The sequence below is a fragment of the Epinephelus lanceolatus genome, chromosome 1 (genome assembly GCF_041903045.1).
Source record: "Epinephelus lanceolatus isolate andai-2023 chromosome 1, ASM4190304v1, whole genome shotgun sequence".
Taxonomy (NCBI): domain Eukaryota; kingdom Metazoa; phylum Chordata; class Actinopteri; order Perciformes; family Serranidae; genus Epinephelus; species Epinephelus lanceolatus.
In genome coordinates, this window is record NC_135734.1 from 16,590,701 (window position 1) to 16,610,268 (window position 19,568).

Sequence of the window (19,568 nt, forward strand, 5' to 3'; positions counted from 1 at the left end):
GGCTCACCTGGAGGGCCAACCCAGCCTTGATGGCAGTAATCTGCACAAATACTTTTTGAGTAATATTACATGTAAAAATAATAGTGACAAAAGCAGAGTTATGAAAAGCAATCAGTTAATCTCATGGGGCTGGCTAATATACGGTTTAAAGCTCTTGGGAGAAAGCTAATGAGGTAAACAGGTGGTGCTGGTAATAATAGACCACAACCCCCTTTTTCTGTGGAAAGTTCTCAGTAATGATGTAACACATGACAATTGTTCTTATAATCTTTTTGGTGTCAGTGACAGTGAGATGCTCAGCAGTGTGGATGATCTTTGATTTAGTGAGGAGGTATATATCTTGGCTGTATCCTGCTCCTACAGAGGAATGACGGACAATATAGCCGTCTACAAAGGGTGGAAGAAACTGTGAGACAGCAAGCCGGCAAGCTGCTTCTAAGAAGAGTCACAAAAAACACTGATGAAGCTTTGTTAAGTTAAATCGGTTTTATTCAAGCAAAAGGCATTAAAGGGCCAAAGTGTAGAATTGCACTTATTTCCAAATGCATCCCCAGTGGGCTGGCATAAGCATGGGCGGGAAGTCACTGGGTCTTAAAGAGGATGATGACAATTCCATATCTGTGATACAAGCCTGGTCTGCGAAAGCATTCCCAGTGGTCTTTGAAGATATTTAACAGTTTCCTTAATGACTACAGTCTGGCTAAAACTAAAACTGTCTAAAGAGTCCATCCTTGTATTAGTGTTCATTTTAATAAACTTTGTATCATGCATACACTGTAAAGGCCAAATAATTGCTTCTGTCTTATAAACTACTGAAAAATGCAATTGCAGAAATGAAATTCCAAGCAGAGTGAAATCAATATACAAAGTAATCCCAAATTGTTTATCTCATTAAAATACATTTATTTTAATAGGATGGAGGCAACAGCAGGGAATGCAATCATCCAGTGTTGGTATACAACACTGTCATTTCCCAGTAAGTCATTTCTCTACACTCAAACACTCATATTGCTCAGCAGCAGCAGCAGCAGCGAGCCCCTACACAAAAAATCCTTTAGTCTCCCTAAGATTAGTTCTACACATAATAGATTGCAAAAAAAAAGCTACAGTTAGAAGCATAATAAAACTACAATATCACACATGTGAAGTACGTTGCATTGATGAGGTGGGATAAATGCCAGTGTGACTAAACAAAAGATTTTTATTACAGGTTAATATGTTCAGTTGACGAAGCAAGAAGCACAGTATTTGTTTGGACAGTTCAGAAGGCACTACTCTTTTACTGGCTGGTATATATGATCAATAAGGCCTGGCTGTATTTTGGCTGTTCTCCACTGGAGAAACCTATTAAGGCATCTGTATGAACATTTTCTTACTTTTGTGAGCTCAAATATATAAAACAAAGGCAAATGTTCTGGCACGAGCACCAGATTGAGACAATTCGACACTCTAAACCCAGTGTAGCACTTCTTTCTAGCCTAGCCTAGGCTAGAGGCTGTATGTCTAAGCATAAAGCCACTTACCAAAACACAAGCTCATACTAGTTTCTACTGTAACTAAGCCCTACCTGCAAAGGAAGATGGACATGGTCAGGTATGATCTGTGGTTCAACAGTGAGTTACTGGTTAGCTTGTTTGTTGTTGGGTGACCAATGACATTGTTCTTTATTTAATCCAAAATCAACTGTCTAACATGGAGAACTCACTTAGCACTGAACAATGTGCATAAATAAAACAAGGCATCAGATCCCACCATTACCTGGTCAACTGTAGCCATTCATAAAATGACAGACCAGCATTTTTTTTTTTTTTGAAAAAATGAGGAGAAAAATCAAAATATAGGCATCTGACAGAACAAATGTAATTATGCTAAAAAGGAGCATCTTCAATAATCTCTACAAACAGATATCTGCATATGTATGCAGATATCTGTAGGAAACAGTACAAGATTTTGGTATCAGAAGCGTTCTGGTTTGTAGTCTTAGTATTGACCAGTCCTGTTTGAGCAGGCTTTGGTTGCCTACAGGTAAGCTGTGTGGAGAACAAAAGAGGTGGAATGCATTTGCCAAAATGCAATCTTAAAACCCATTGGCTAACGTCTGACAACACATTAGCTTTTTTTCCTAATTTATCTGCTTTCATATGCAGATATCTGTTTATAGAGATCAGCAGACATGTTGTCTGGACCTGTCTGGAGCTGCTAATCAAACTGTACACAATAACCAGCACGCAGGAGAGGAGGTCTTGGCCCAGATCGCTACTGGATGCACTGGATCTCCCAAAATATTGGCTGTTATCCCCAAAGGCTATATTGTCATCAGACGGTAGGTGACGAGTTCAGAGATTGTCTCTTCAGTGATATGCAGGGTTATTGTTACAATCTGGATAAACACAGAATAGCACATCCTTAAAAGCACTTCTCTTAGCCTGGCACACAAAATCAATGGCTATTAATAAAACATAAAAAAAGTAAATATAAGCTGAGGAGAGTTTACAACAACATTCTTCACTTCTAGTCCTGAGGTTGGAGTATATGTGTGTGTGCTTTGATTTCTTAATAGGTTGTGTTTGACTTTAATAATCAACGTTTCTCTTTTCTTTGGCAAGTGGCATGGAACTCTCGGACAAGTTTAAAGACGTCTGGTATGGTATAGTAATGCAGTGTAAAACAGGTATCATGACAATCCTTTACTCAGGCACATGCACAAGCACACACACACATACACACACACGGCAAACCAGGACAAGGAATGAAGACCTCCTGCCAAGGAGAAAAAATGTGTGGAGCTCAGTAGCCAGTAATCACATGAGGTCTTCTTTGAGACATTAATTATGTACGTTGCTCCTCTCCTTTTCTTCATTTTGTCCTCCGCCCCTCCTCGTCCTGTTGCTTTTTTAGGAGTAACTCCAAACTGTGAATGAAGTAGGTAAGAACTTTTTAGATGAAAGACTTCTATGAATTAGCTTTACCAAGCAATGTCAGTAAATGCACTAACTTACAACAGTATCTCTAATTAAAACATACTATATATTCACATGTAGTTTGTAGATATCAACAATCCAGATATATATTATTATAAGTACACTTTATATTAGGTGTCATGAGCAGTAACTCATTTAAAATCATAGACACTGTCGACACTGTGAATGACAAGCGTCTCTAAGCCCAGGTTTGATACTCACTAACAATGATGAGGATGATGATCACTATGACAGCTATCAGGATGGCCCACATCTGTAAGGAGTAAAGATAAAGTGAATCAGTGCCACACACGTTACTTGGAATTAAGATGTCTGTTTAGTAACAGAAAAGTCCACTATCACTGGTTAGACTTTTTGTTTACAATATAACTACTTTATGTCTGTTTTTGTGTTCATTGTAGATCAGTTAGTGTTATTCTCATGCACAGTGGGAAAATGGATGTGTTTTCTGGACCAATCTGTGTGAAGGCACCTTGCAGTTCTTCCACCAGTACTTCCTTTTCAGCTTTGCAGCGCTGGTCTCGAACTGGGAGGCTCCAGCCTGCAGTGCGTCTGCTCTGTCATCCAGTTCGGACAGCTTCTGGTCACGTTCCAGCACCTTGTCCACATTTACACGCATAATATCCACCACCTAGTCACACACACATTACCACACACACAAACAAGAATAAAACACTTGGTTTAACATCAGTCTTGTTCAAGTGACTGTCCCCTGGTGTCCTGGATCTGAATGTTTGGCTAATCCAGACTAAACCTCATTAAAGATCAACCTCACACTGCTATAAAGCAGAGCTACATTTTCAAAATACACACATATTATTCTTATGGTCTAAGAGAGTCCAAGAAATATAAGTAACAATGTAAAACTCTCTCCCAAATCCCAAATCCCAAAACTAGAGTGCTAAAACTCAAATTACTGATGTCAAAGGGTATAAAATTAAGAGGTGCTCCATAGATAATGAATTGGGGAAGATATTATAGATGACACTGAGAGCACCGGGGGGAGTGTTCTGAGTATATGGATATATTTCCGTTTCAGAACTGAGCTCATTTGGACATAAAAAAAGGCCCTAACATTCTATGTGTCCACAAAATCAGGCTTTCATTCACTGTCTCTGGAGCAGCTCCAGACTTTACACCCTATGACATCACCAAGTTGAGACTTGCGTCACTGTTTTCTGGCTCTGAGAGAGATAGAGTAGCTCATATTAACTAATACTGATTGAACTTTCCTAGACCATGGAACAAACATAGTGAAATTGTTCTTTTAAGTGATGCTCTCCTTTAATTAGTTATTTTAGAATTAACAGATTGGAAATATAACCATACTGTAGATACAGAATGATGGCATCAATGCCGTAAGAGCTGACTGAGTAACCTCTAACAACAATCGAGAGATCACACCTTACTTTGTAAAAAAAAAAAAAAGGTAATGCATGCTTCTGCTAAACTACAGAGTTCACCTAGAATCAGAGAGACATGCGTGTGCACACACGTGGTATCACAGACGACACATAACCCATATGTTCCACTGATCCACAAACCCCAGAATTGCCCCTCCTCTCAGACAGAGCGGCAGGGTGGAGACAGAGAAATGTGTAGCAGGTCTTACATAACCATGGAGGCAGCGATTATATAAACCTCTGGCAGCCAATTGGAGGCTGTGTGTGACATGCTACGGTTAAAGTTCTGTGTAGGAGGGGCTAACCTCAAGAGGGTCACAAGTGAGAAAGAGAACAGTAATGAAGATTAAGAACTAAACATTTAGAGGAGTGAGACTTAGCAGCCATTTTTTCCTGGTAGCCTTACTGACATGGTTTTGAATATAATTTTCCTCTGGCATGTGAACTGACATGTGCAGGTAGACTGCTACTGATTACATATGGCAGTGATTCATGACACTGCTGCCAAGGGTTATGTAAGTCTTTGCTCCAAATGTGCATTAAGGAAGAAGGAAGTGACAGAGTGGCTGACGACGGAGAGAGGTAGGGGGGCGACTAGAGTTAAATAACCTGAGCAGGCTAAGTGAGAAGATTGGCACACAAGCTAAAATTGCCCCTGAGTTTGTCTATTGACGTAAATAACATGTGAATGGCTTTGACATTTAAACATTTAACGGTCTACATAAAAGCTTTCATTGAAAATTATAGACAGAAATCAAGAATTTGTGTACTAATGGTAGAACATACATAAACTGTGATTATAAATGTATTTTTTGGGGGATTATCATCACTATCAAGCAGTGGGAAAATATAAGTCTGGGGCTTTAAGTGGACCTTGTAGGCCAGTCATCAGTGATCATACCTCATCCACCTGGGCCTGGGTCTGCTGCAAGCGCCTGTTGCCTGACGCTGCGCCAGAACCTTCCGGACCGCCTGCTGACCTGGTGAAATGATGACAATTACATGCAGATATTAGCCTTCTGTGAGATTTCATTAAGAAATACTTTGCATACTACTTCATTGAATCTGCACATGAACTGTTAAGACACATGTGACTAATAACAGCTGGTGTTGAGAGGAAGCAAACAGCCTAACCACAACTGCCAAAATCAGTTTTTGTCACCCTTAGCCTGGTCGATCCAGAAGCTGTATAATTCCTGAATCAAGTTCAAAGCCATTGGAAATATTGTGAATGTAGTAAATGAATGAGCTGGTGATTGCAGTCCTATGCCTGTAAAAGTTAATCTGAAAAAAAAAAAAACAACAACAACAAAAAAACAAAAAAACATTGCAGCTCACAATACAGTCTAATATGTAACCTGCTGTGATGCAGGTAAATGCTTGCTACACAGCACAAGGAGGAGGGCCAGGCAGTTACATAACAAGTTGAATATGATATGTTTATACTCTGTCACTGATATTGTAGACTTACATCAAGTGGCCATATAACTGACATAACCTATTCCTGCTGGGCATTATCTGTTAAAGTTTGGGAAGGGGAAGAGGTGAGCCATTCTAGCCATGTCTTTAATGTGAATATTGATATTGCACTCATGCTCTATGTTGTCCCTCTGCCAATAACTGCAAACATTAAGCAAATTGGTGTGTTTTAACTTGCTTTAGTGATTCATCATGTCTGTCTGGTGGCTGGAGTGTGATACAGAAAAAAAAAATCATATGAGAACTGAGGGTGGATAATATGAGAAGGGAGATTAATTTGTAAAGCAAGACTACAGGAGAAATACATTAAAAAAAAATAACAACTGTGCAATATTGACATGACATGCATCCAGCCCATCTCAAACTACAAGCATGCCTCTGAATTTTTGTTTTTATATCATCTGAAGCTTGTCGTTTCATTATCTTTCAACAACTTGAGGAGATTGTTTCTAAATATGGACACAAATATAAACCATGGAAACAGGAACAAGGAAATGATCTGTTTACTTTAACTATTTATTTATGGTTTTTAGATGTGCTATGCATCCTTGTCCCTGCAGGCCTTTCTACAGTGGCTAGCCGCTGCCCCCCTCTGACTTGAGGCAGCATTGCTCTGCAATGACCACACATTTCCTAAGAAAGATAAAAGGATGGGTTGAAGGCCTTTACAGCAAACTGTAGGGATTATTATGCAGGATTTATCATGACTCAGTACAAGAGACCAGTGTGGCAGTTTACACTATGTGCTCAGACTCAGTCAACATTAAAAGACAACCAAGACAGCTGTAGATGAATCTCTCCTCTACCTTTACATGCAAAGCAGTCATTGCACACAGCAAGCAGACACACCCATACATACAACAATACAAACATAAAACCCACAAAACATTTATTATGTTCAAAACATCTCTTATCATCTTCTGAGGCAAACAAAGCTATAAAGGAAATTGCAGGTACCAGCTTTGTATGCCTTTTTGATAAAGACAGGGACATCAAAGTAAAATATCAGATTCATATTAAATCAAGGTATGAAACAAAAGTACAAGCTAAAGAGGGCCAAAGGACCTGATAGTGAGAAGTACAAATTGATCCATTAACATTTAACTGCAGATTACATCTGCTGCACACCAACTCTCACAGGAGGGTGACAAATCAGATCAGCCACACCTGCAATGACTTCCTGACCAGGACACCGCTGACATGCTCAAACCCTCACGTGGTATTAAAGAAAAAGGGCTTGTCTTACTTTTGGAAAACACCGATAACTGCTTATGAGGAAGCAGAGTGCAGCAGTAACACAGTATGTGTATATTCTAGCCAACTTTCCTCCACCTCTTTTAAAATCCCAGTGAATTTACCAACCCAACCAAGCCTTACTTGTGCTACAGAGAGCATACCATCAGTGCTTTAGCTTAGTATCAATATGTGAACAATCCTCATGTACACTGCTGCATGACAAAACAAACCTATTTGTCTGACAGCCGGTTGATCTGCAACCCAGCTGTTAGTTGTCAAAGAGCAGAGTGGCTGAGAGAGTAGACCCTTTAAACACTGCCTGTTCAAGGTGGGAATATCGTGCCGTTATGCTACATCACTGTACTTTATATAAGGTACAATCACAGAATAGGGGGACAGAGTGGTCTTGCCTTTAAGCCACCATTTGAGGTAGTAACAGTGCTGAAATAGTGTCTGTATAAAACAGGATAAGCAGCAGGACAGGACCACGGGCAGAACAGACTGACGTTCTGTTATGCGTGCGACCCACTGCAGGAGATTTAAAAAGTAGCTGTTAACAGTTAGCAGCTAACTCAAAGAAGAACAGCGGCTGTAACTGTCCACAAATTAGGAAAATGATAAGATATGAGACACCTCATCCTCTAAGCAGAGGATAAGATCAGCCGCCATATAACAGAGAGGGTAAATGATTATCATTGCCATGTATTGCCATTGTTATTGTTATAAAGCACTGCTGTCAACACAAATGTTTCACAACACACTAGAGGCAGACGCTGTTGTGCTACAGGTAACACCCATCACGTCTGTTTTGATTCCGCGATGCCAGGATGCAGTCTATAATCATATACTCAAGCGGAATGATGCTGTCATCATTTGGTGCTGTGTAAAAATGCCACAGGTGCATAAAGAAGATTTTGTTAAGATTTTGTAGCAGCCTAAAAGTGTGATCTCTGTGTAAGAAGGTCTAGTGTAACCACCAGAGCCAGCCAGAGTGCATAAACATCTGTCAGCATTTCAGAGTGCAGCTGATGCCCCCTTTAAATATAGCATTGGTGTAAGAGTGAGATAAAACAGCTCATGTACATTCCAGCTGTCTAGGTTAAAACAATACAGGAACATATTGCAGTCAACTCTGTGGAAACTATGTTGATGTAGGCTGCCAAGTCTAACCTACTACATTTCCTGAAGAGAAACAATCCATGACGTAACGCCTTCCAAAAGGAAGATAAACACCAAACCTAACAATGGTGAATAGGTGGGCTAAATTAAATGAGTATGCTCCCCCGTTAGACGCCTTCAAGAACCCAGAAAGGCAAAACAAGTTCATGTTTACAGGTTTGGTGACACAGGTTGGACTAGTGCTGCAGGTAAGAAGGTGTAGGTGTGGGGCTGTAGGCACAGCAATCCTGATTTGTTTGACCAACAGTCCAAAACCTAAAGACATTTAGTTTACTATCATCAAAGACTTAGAAAAAACACAGGGGAAAAAATACTTTTGATGAGCTGAAACTTGTGAAATCTGTGTTCATTTTGCACAAAAAATACTTAAATGATTAATTGGTTCTCAGAATAGTAATTAATTTTCTGTTTATCAACCAGTCAGTTAGTAATTCCTGCTGCCTGCCCGTCATCATACAGATGTACCACTGCCACTTGTGTTTTTATCAAATGTCGAAGAATTTTTTGGTAGAATTTCTGCTCTTTATGAGTGACCATGTCTTCTATTGACCTTTTACACAGCAGATATTCAGACTTGTCATACTACAAAAAGCAAAAGCGCAGTCACTAGCCTCTTGGTTGTATGCCTCTGCGAACCCGTAAAGTGAAGTGAAGAAAATGCTTCAAATAGGCTCTGGATCTTGCTGCAAATAAGGTACATATTCTAAAATATGTATGCTTCACACACATCGTCAACCCAACAGCACAGAAGATCTACAAACACCACAGTTTGAAGGTGGGCACCCAAGATTAGTGTCACCAATTCAGTATTCGATCAAATATCTCCTCTTCTGTTCCTGACTTAAGACATTGAATAATGCCCAGAAAAGTGTTTTTGCAGAACATTATGATGTCACAGTGAATGTGACCTTTCATTTTTTGTATATAAAATATTGACATGTCATCATTCTATCCTCTCTTATGGCCACAAATATCTTTTGAGAGGTAATAGTGACCTTTGACCACCAAATTCCAAATTTGTAGAAACTCCCTTAAGAACTTCTTGAGGTATTACATTCATGAGAATGAAAAGGACGGACATATGGACAACTTTAAAACATAATGCCTACTGCCACGGCAGCATAAAAATGGATGATGACATCATTTCATTTAAGTCATACCAGGTTAGCCAGCTTGAAATTGGCCTGGTGTAAACAACAGCAATGATTCATGATATTAATAATTACACCTGCGCACTTCCCTTACTGCCCTATTGACATGTCACAATGTCTGCCACGTAAACAGCCGATTGACTGCATAGTATAAGATGTGTTCACAGACTTAAAACTGAAAGTCCAAAGTGATGGCAATTGCATGAGATTTTTTTATGATAGGACTTAGCTTCACTTTGATGTTTTACTGTTCACTTGTTGGTGAAAATGTCATGTAAGAAACTGGTTCAAATGGCTATATGCTTACCACATACATCCATTTTCTACACCATGACATCCAAACTGACTTAACAACAAGGTCTTCCTGAAGCAAAGGAGCAGCTGATTTGTAGAAAAAAACCTGTCTGCTATTACCTATACTGTATCAATTTCTACTTATTTGTTAAACCAAACAGAAAAAAAGATGTATAAATTTGGCTAAACATGTACCTACTCTACTGCACTGTAAAAGTGTAGGTAGTAGGTAGTTAAGACATTGTGTCATGTACATGTGTAGTGTGACTGTATTGTGCATCATAGCGAACCATTGGCTGATTGCATCACCTAAGGCTGAGCAATGTCAAAACACTTAAAAAAACAACATGAAAAGTGACAATCTTGATGACATGATTTTTGCTATCCTAACATCATAAAATCCAGTCTGTAACACCGCCCACCACTGAATCATTAAAAACACCACTAAGTCTATTTCAACATGCAAAATCTGGGTTGCAAATCTAAAAAAAAAAAAAAAAAAAAAAAAAAAAAAAAAAAAAAAAAAACTAGAAAAATCAACTGACCGAAAATCTGACGTATTACTTAAAGACTGTTCACAAGGCCTCTAAACCTGGAGCTGACTTGAGCATGGAATAGCATCACCCATACAAGTACTATTCAAATATGGATAGATTTGATCAGGGCTGCAAAATAACTTCGGAACATACAGGATATTGTTTTGCCCTTGTACATTCTGAACTACATTCATATTATTTAGACCGACTTCCTGTGTTGAGTGGTACGTATGAGGTTGTGTGGAAACGGGTGAAGGGATGGGGGAGGTTATTGGAAATAAGGAAACGGGAATTTGATTTGACTTGCGCTGTTTTTCTATTCTAACCTGACCAACGTTTGATAAACAATGAATGCTAACAATAAAACACCAACCAGTCCTAGCCACACCACTGCAATTACCCTTTTATCAACACTATGCAATTAATGATTAACGTTAACGTTACTGGCATGTTAGCCGTCAATACATGTACTGCTTTAGACGTGTTACCACTAACTTTACTTGTACTTCGCTTTAATTGTAATGACTCCCAATCACAAATGCACTATTAAAAACCACAACTAAACTACGTAATGTTTCAGCTCGTTTTTAACTGTATGTATACACGTAGGTGGTGGTGGTTAAGGCAGAAAGCTCGAACCCAGAGGAAATGCTAAACTAGCATTGTCCAGCATTTTTTACGCACTTGTGGAAGTTACACAAGCCTGCAATTTATATTTTTCTTTAACTGTCTAACTTTTCTAGCAAGTGAACGCTGACATAGGGCAAAACTGCCAAGCTCTGATCGTTAATGTAACCCTGTGCTGGCTAACGTTAGCTTAGCTAAATTTGAAAAACTACCGTCCTAGCACTTGTTGCGTGCTAACGTTAGTTGCAAAGTTTTGGGCGTTGCTTTTCTGTGATCCTGTTTCATCAAACTACCCGGAAGGCCGGTATGTTAGGCAGGTTAGACCGAGTAACATTTGATTTTAACAACTTTTGGTAGAAAGATGATGGACTTACATTATGGCAGGTTATTTCTTTGTACGATACCGCCGCTGTTTCTTGTCTGTGAGCTAAAAGCTACAGTGTCAAGCCGTAACAGTTACTGTCGTCGGTTGTTATGCTGCCTTCGCGTGCTATGGGAAATAGGAAAAATAATACGTATGCAAACGACAGATAATTCGTGTACTAAATAAAACCAGTAAGTGAGAATTTTCTTTTTTCTTATACATGTGCAGAGATGTGATGGCAAAATAGTAAGATAATATAGCCTACAAGAATAACTTTTAGTACAATGAATATTCATAAAACCCGAAATTGTGAAGCCAATTTCTCTATTTGTATTATTCCTCATACACTGTGTAATCATGCACATATGCTGCTGCAATACTAGATTCTTCAAGTAAAATATCCTCCAGGAACAAGCTCACATTGTTTGGTACATTTTGTTGTTAGATTAAAAATATCGTATTTACAACTAGAAGTGGAAAAGTCTGAGCCCACTATTAGAACTTGAAGGCAGCATTAAAGAGGCAGTACCATAGCCAGTCGCCCCCTGTGCATAGCTACAATTATTAACGCATTACATTAGATCATAACATTTAAGGGAACTTGCACTTAATATATGGCAAGGTAGGATATTAGTTATTAAAATAGAGGAGAAACACCTCAAATCTGTCTGTTTTCACCCTCCATGCATTCTGCTGGTCACCTGCCCAGTAGATATGCGAGGAGAAAGCGACCATCAAAGCCCGTGATCAGCATGTGACAAATAGGAACTAAAACTTTGCAGTGTACATTCCTTAAAGTTTGGAGTATCCTATGAAACGTAGCCTTTTTCACAACTGACAAATTATTTGAAGTAGTCCACGTGGGCAAAAATGACATGATGTAGTTTGTAAGTATGATTTAGTTGGAGAAAGCAACAAAAATGTTGGATCATCTTTGTTGCTTGTGTGCATTCCTCTGACTTATAAATAGAAACTACTCAGGGGACAATGTAATGCTTTGTTTCAGAGTTCACTAATCTAAATTAAGTGCAAAAGGCTACAAGAGCTGTGCTATTTTTCCTGGCAGGGAGTGAGGTATTTCCTGCTAAAGCCATTAATCAGTAGGTTGGTGTTGATTCCCTGGATTGTTTTAACCAGTAGATAGACTGAGTGCACCAAATCATATCAACACAACAACAGTGACAAAGCAGACAATACACACAGCTGAAAATTGCAGAAAGGAGTACACACAAGCACAGGCGTAGATTTCAGGGGGGTCGTAGGGGAAACAATCCCCATTTAGAACATGTGCTTTTGTGCCCCAAATAAAAACATGAGCAGAAGACTTTTATTTTTGTGAAATTAAAGACATTTCCACTAAAATTGATGCAGAAAATGGACAGTTGGTGCATGCTTCCCAAGACCCACAGGTTTGTTTCAACCCTCTGCAAAAACAAATTTCACCCAGTGACAACATTTACAAGTCATCACAGTACAAAATAATTAAAATAGCTCATGAGCTGTGTTTTCGAGCTCTTGAATGCAACAGTACAGATGCAGTAGCCTGTCATCAGCTGTGGATTACTACTTCAGGGCACTTTGAAATTCATCTTTACTCAGTGACAATTTTTTTTATTTCTTTTGGAGGATTTTGGAGGGCTCCTTTACTAGAGTTCAGAGACGTGGAGAAACTAAAACCATTGAAGCTGTTCTGGTGGCTCAAAGTGGCCCAATATCTTACTGAGATCATTAATGTTCCAGTCCTTTTGTTAAACCCATCCATATCTACCATTTACCACAAAATGAGACATAATTCGTAAACATACATACAATATACATTTATTAAAATGTTCATATGAAGATTCCAGTTGAGAAAGGTTACATTGCACTTACGACGTACGACGTGCACATAAGCTTAGGTAAAATATATTTTTATATGTCACTTGTAAAATACTACAAAATTGATCTAATATTGGCGTACTTTTAAAAATCTTAATAAATGATACAGTGTTTACAAGATATTCTCAATTCTATCTTCTAACATACTGGATACCTACTATATTCTATCTTTTGTTTCCAAGTTACTGAGCTGTAACAATTAACAGTATCAAATAGGCTGCTACACTTACAACAATAACTGGAGGTAACAAATAAGAAATGTTCTTTATTACCTTTCTTAATATGTTAACTTAAACAAAAATAAATTATACATGCAAGTTAATCTGTAAAACAAATCATCTTAATTGTATAAATCCTTTGTTCAAAGATTCACATTAGTGATTAGATTTTTCATGTATTTCTAGTTTCTAGAAATTTCTAGAAATTTCTATTTCTAGTAATGTTTTTTACTGATATACAATCAGCCTAAATTGACCTTGATACCAGGATGCGTTTGAGCTTCCCTCGTTCCAACAACAACATATTCGTCTTGCGCTCTCCCTCTTGGTTACATCCCAGATCCTTCATCCACCACAGCTTCCCCTCCAGACCTCTGCTATAAGACAAAAGAGTTTCTAGGCTTTATACATAAACACCTTGTGCAATGTGATATAATGAAGAACTTCATGAAGACAAAATGAAGTTGAGATTCAACACTAAACCTTTACAACTTACATAGTTTATTTCTTTTTGAGTGGCACCTCCATCAAACAGCAGACTGGAACTCTCCTCCTGTAAATAAGTTTTAATTTAGTTGTAATTAAAATTGTAATTATTCCACATGTAGTACATAATACACAAGGCAGTGATTGTTAATAGTATCCATGAGGTCCCTCCTAGGAACAAACATAATTTATAGCATGAGGACTTTGTGAAACAAGTAAACAACATGTATCTAAATGTTTTACAACTCGACAGAAATCCTAGTCGATCACATTCCGCCTCTCTGCTGGCTTTCATGCTGGTCACCTGATATTTGCAGCAGGTGCACTAAGTAACAAAGTCAATGTTAATGGCCTGCCCTCACTCCATCTTTTCATTTCAAGCCTGGTATGTAGGAACACAGTGATGGATAAAGCCTCAGTACCTTGCTTGATTAGGTTACACCTTATCCCTGTTGAACAGAGGAGTGCTTCTCAACCCTTGAGGTCCAGGTTCTCTGGACATGATCTTTATTCATGTGCTCCATGTGGATAGAAGCTCCCTCTGTGCAGAGACCCAGCTACCCAAACAGAGTGATGGCCCATTTTAAAGTGAGACCTTCCTGTTGACATCGTCTTTAGTTACTAACTTCTATGCTTGTTTTGAAAAACGAGAACCCATAAAGAGTAATTCTGCATGCAGATTTTTAGTCTGAATTCATTTTGATGTTTTTTTGTTACTTTGTTTTAGTCAAAAGCTTGACCTGATTTAGTTTAAAGTGGAACATGGAGAGATAGTAAATTAATAGACAGCAAAGAAAGTAATGAGTTACACTATTAAAGGAACAGTCCACCCCAAAATCAACAATACATATTTCTCCTCTTACCTGTAGTGCTATTTATCAGTCTAGACTGTTTTGGTGTGAGTCGCTGAATGTTGGAGATATCAGCTGTAGAAATGTCTGCCTTCTCTCCAATATAATGGAACTAGAGGGCACTCAGTTTGTGGTGCTCAAAGCACCAAAAAATACATTTTAAAAACTCAACAGCAATGTCTCTTACCAGAAATCATTCCCCAGTTACTCAAGATAATCCACAGGCCCTGTTGTGAGTGGTTTCATGTATGAACTATTTTCTTTCTACCAAGCTACATCTGCCAACTGTATCATTGCACAAAAGGAAGAGGGCATCTACTCATAGATGAGAGGCTCGGCTCATGCTTGTGACAGCATGAGATGTAAACATTAATGGCATCCTCCTCAGCTCAGCTGTAATGTTAGCAAGGTCAGTGGTGCTAGTTAAGCTAGCAGTAGATGCACACTTCCTTCTGCACAGTGATACAGTTGGTGGGTGTAGTTTGGTAGAAAGAAAATAGTTCCTACATGAAACTGTTCATGAGTAACTGGGTCATGACTTTGGGAGAGAGACATTGCTGTTGAGTTTTTCAATTTTATTTATTTATTTGTTTTTTATCATGGAGCACCACAGGGCGAGTGCCATCTAGTTCCAGAGAAGGCAGACATCTCTATGGCCGATGTCTCCAACACTCAGCATCTCACACTAAAACAATCCAGACTGATAAATAGCACTACAGGTAGGAGGGAAAATATTTATTTTTTTGATTTTGGGGTGAACTGTCCCTTTACGAAATAATTTGTCAACATGTGTTTCTCCAAATAACAGCATACTAAGACTAACTTGATGTATTTTCAGGTACATAATTGTTATATTTAATCCTCTATTGGCATCAAATGTGAAAGACAGAAAAAATGACAGAGAACTTACATATCCTACATCTTCTGCTTCCATCTCCTCTCCAGACTCTGTGCTGCAGCCTCCAGGAAAACACTCAGACTCACGCTTCTCTCTTATCTTTTGAAGGAAGTCCATTGCTGTTGATTTTCTCAGCAGTGCTGTCTCATAAACAGGTTACACACATGCATTAATTTCCCAGATAATAACCAAGAGATCGTTTTCTTTCTTGAACTATCAGTCATGCTGCATCATTAAAACATCTCACCTCCCTGGCAGACGTAGGGGATCATGAGCATCACAGTCAGCAGTGTTGCAGCCATGTCGTCATGCAGACTCTTCATCTCTCACACACTTGAGTGTTGAGCCCCCTTGCAGCTCCTGGCACTTTGTGACTGTCACCAGAGAAGTCCCCACGCCCACCACCCTCCCAGCTTCATTCAGGCATAGGATGGATTTGTACTGAGCAGTGGGGAGGGAACAAATGTGTGAGTATGTGTTGAACATATTATAACTATCTGTACTGTGTTTTGAAGGCCTTGTGAGAGATAAGACAAGTGTTTGTGTGATGGTTTGTGTATGAAGAGTGCAAAGTCCTAAGAATAGATTTTGGCCTCTGAAGAATTTTTAAAATTTTGAAGGTCAGTTTATAATATAGAGACTTTGTATTTGCTGTGGTGAGTAGAATGATGACCTCAGATTCACTTTTACTCACTGATAGGGCATCCAGACCTAAGGTAACAGAGCTTTAAACAGTGAAATAATTTTCAAATCAGACGACCCTCAGGTGAAATCTCTACTCAGTACTTGTATTAAATGTCCTGCAAATCATGCTTTCTATGTGATAGATCAATTAAGAGAAGTAGAAATTATTTTAAAAAGGACTGGCAGCAATGTAGGCTATTTTACAATAATAATAGGCTCTGTGCACAGAGCCCATTGAGACCAACTGCACCGTGACACTCAAGTCATGGAGGCCTTGTTTCTTGACCATGCTGCCATCTACAGGTGTAAATTAAATGTACTCAGACTACATGGGAGCCATTTTTACAGTGCACTCAGCACAGTGCAAGCACCCATATGACTCGCACTGTGTTGGATCATGGCATTTGCTAAAAAACACTCATGATAAAAGTTCAGTTCCTATTCAGCTTAGTGATTCAAGTTATATAACTAAATCAAGTATTTATGTCTCACACTAGAAAGATTTATTAAAACACTTGTTACCTGGCATTAAGACATGATGAGAATTTTGTCCTGATAAACAAGTCTATATGTCAGTGTACATCACTGGTTCCTAACCCTGCAGAGCTCAACCTATCTTGGACTGATTTCCAGCTGAGCCACCAGCTACAGTACAGAACATTTTTATATGACCTTTTGACAGAGCCCTGTTTACGTGTAACATTTTTTCCATACTTTATTTTAACTGGATGTTAATGTGTTACATGATCAGTAGAGTGTCCTGGATGCTCTGCAACAATGTAAGAAAAGAGCATCGAGCCAGCCAGGAGTCGAACCTAGAATCTTCTGATCCGTAGTCAGACGCGTTATCCATTGCGCCACTGGCCCTGCGGAGTTCTAAAGTAGAGTATGCCCTGAGTAATGACTGTCAGGATGACGGCCTACAAATTGGAGACAGGCTTTAGTCCTGTCTCTTAACGAAAATACTGGAATCACATTATGACTCACCCAAGACAAAAAATGAGTTAAGTATGAATGTACAAATAACTAATAATAAATCATAAACATTTGCATACATGCATTAAAAAAATAATAAATAATGGAGAAGTTATTAAACAGGACCTAACATTTATTTTTTTGCATATTTTTACATTTTGTACAACTACATTTGTTTATTTCTTTGTCTTGCAATTATCTATTTACGCATTTCTTTATTCTTTTTTATTTGTTTCTGAATTCCTGTATTTATTTATGTATTTATTATAGGCCTACTTCTGTCATTTTTCGTCCTTCATATATCTGTCCCTCCTGAGGATGTGACCTCTGTGACACAGTGTACACACACTGAGTGACAGTTAAATATTCAACAGCAGCTAACAAGGTTGCAACTGTGTCTCATATTGTACAAATAACACTAATTTTAGTCCCATCGGTTTAGTGGTAGTTTTTTGATTATTTGGTCAACTATCAACCAGCAAGGAAACATTTCCACCCAAAAGGCAGAGTACATCCTTACATATTCTCTTCTAATTAATGTAGGCCCCTACTGTATGTGCTGTTGATTTCAAGTTACATAGCCTATAGCACCCTGAAAAATTATTTTATAGAAAATAGCCACTTCATAGATATGACAAGGCCGATGTATGCTAGTTTATAAGGCATCGACTCTAACTACATGTTGTGGTACGATTTTTAACTGCTTGTGTTTATTCAAGTTGTACATCTACTGATTAAAAGCCGAGCCAGCCAGGAGTCGAACCTAGAATCTTCTGATCCGTAGTCAGACGCGTTATCCATTGCGCCACTGGCCCGATGATGAAATAAAGATTCATGCCCCGAGTACTGACTCGCAGGAACCCTTCCTTTGCGATGCGGTGTCTGCCTTTGCTCTCAGCTGTAGGAGACTCACATTGGTGGTCTTCAGAGTACAGATGTCTTTCTCCATCACATTCTTCTCCTGTTTTCTTATGGGCCTATTGGAATACCTAAATTATTCTAAGTATTACTTGTTGTGTAAAATAGGCTAGTGTAATATAAGAGTAAACTACAATATATATATACACACAGAAAATACCACAGATGCAAGAGGTTATTACCTCATTTGGTTTAAGTATTCATGAACTCAGCAACTAGTAATGGTTGCTCTGCTCCCACACTTGTAGCTGACTCCATTAACGTGCTTGGGTCCCCTGAACTCACACACATCTCACACACATGATTTTGGTCAGGCCATTTCACTGGGCTTCTCTTTCCTGCAAAGCACCTGCAAAGGAATTGAGTAGCATTGGTGTTAGTACAAGAAATGATATAACATGCAGCTTTGTCATGCTTGCCCAACAAAACTCAAGCACAGTTTGTGCTCTGAAATGGAGTGTGTGTCTAATATTTCTAATTCAAATGAGAATGTGCAACATTTGGTTGCCATTTGTCTGTAATACAGTTAAACGTCCTGCATGTAAGATATAGAGGGATTTAGTGCTACTAGCACCTTTGCAACCAGCTGAAGCTTCAGTGTTAGGGAGCCAAATTGTGTGCAGAGGTCTCATCCTCTCTCAAACAATGGGCACAGTGATTAACTGGTAATAAAACTGAATAAAGCAGTTACATGTTACAAAGCAGTGTTTTTCCTATGCTGTTTGGAACATTACAGACTGCCTGCTAGGATGAGAGGGGTCACATGCCTAGGATGGCTCCAATCCATATTACTGTATTGTACAAGATGCAAACAGCCTTAGCGAGACACTGGAACAACATCATGACTAATCTGAAGGATGATGTTATGCGAATTTTATTGCAATTGTTCATGGTTTAGGTGAACTGATTAAAAGCCGAGCCAGCCAGGAGTCGAACCTAGAATCTTCTGATCCGTAGTCAGACGCGTTATCCATTGCGCCACTGGCCCGATGGAAAAAGCAAACGTTTTACCCCAAATTCTGACTCACAGGACCACTTCCCTTGTGATGTGATGTTATTTCTCACTGCAACCGAAATCAACCGAAGCTGCTGTTAGATACAGCGTCTGCCTGTGCTCTCAACTGTAGGAGACTCTACGGACTCACAATGGTGGTCATGTATTTAGGCCTGCTGTGGCTAATTAGGGATCCAAATCAAGAGTTAAAAACTTGGAGTTGGCAAACTGTGGACTGTGTCATTTCCATTGTGTATATTGCAGTGCCATTTTTGGTAACTCTACCTATTATGATTGGTCAAATAGTGATTGGTTTTCACAGCTCTTGGTTGTGGGACTGCATCTGACTGGTCAGATCTTGGTAGAATATTTGGTAGTGGGGCCAGAGATGCCACTGGCTTTGTCTTATTGTCTTG

General features: G+C 38.9%; 2 protein-coding genes and 3 non-coding genes across 6 annotated transcripts; all 5 read right to left on the reverse strand.

The window, feature by feature from the left end:
- Positions 1–467: 467 nt before the first annotated feature.
- On the reverse strand, positions 468–11,379 carry vamp3 (vesicle-associated membrane protein 3 (cellubrevin)). Its single transcript, XM_033627549.2, has 5 exons — positions 11,261–11,379; positions 5,286–5,364; positions 3,454–3,612; positions 3,183–3,234; positions 468–2,911 (listed from the first exon to the last, which is right to left on the reverse strand). Coding segments are annotated over exons 1-5 (309 nt in total). The 5' UTR covers positions 11,263–11,379; the 3' UTR covers positions 468–2,894.
- Positions 11,380–13,052: 1,673 nt separating this feature from the next.
- Positions 13,053–16,011, reverse strand: LOC144464656 (uncharacterized). Of its 2 annotated transcripts, none has more exons than XM_078172344.1 (4): positions 15,829–16,011; positions 15,594–15,721; positions 13,843–13,899; positions 13,053–13,720 (listed from the first exon to the last, which is right to left on the reverse strand). In XM_078172344.1, the coding sequence occupies exons 1-4, from the start codon at positions 15,902–15,904 to the stop codon at positions 13,676–13,678; spliced, it is 306 nt and encodes a 101-aa protein (XP_078028470.1). In that variant the 5' UTR covers positions 15,905–16,011; the 3' UTR covers positions 13,053–13,675. The 2 variants fall into 2 exon arrangements, with proteins under 2 accessions (XP_078028470.1, XP_078028469.1); XM_078172343.1 differs by having other exon boundaries at positions 13,053–13,723; positions 15,829–16,006.
- A 1,048-nt stretch (positions 16,012–17,059) lies between these two features.
- Positions 17,060–17,132, reverse strand: trnar-acg (transfer RNA arginine (anticodon ACG)). Its single transcript has one exon. It is a non-coding gene; the product is annotated as a tRNA-Arg (tRNA).
- Positions 17,133–17,982: 850 nt separating this feature from the next.
- On the reverse strand, positions 17,983–18,055 carry trnar-acg (transfer RNA arginine (anticodon ACG)). Its single transcript has one exon. It is a non-coding gene; the product is annotated as a tRNA-Arg (tRNA).
- A 1,018-nt stretch (positions 18,056–19,073) lies between these two features.
- trnar-acg (transfer RNA arginine (anticodon ACG)) lies at positions 19,074–19,146 on the reverse strand. Its single transcript has one exon. It is a non-coding gene; the product is annotated as a tRNA-Arg (tRNA).
- Positions 19,147–19,568: the final 422 nt, after the last annotated feature.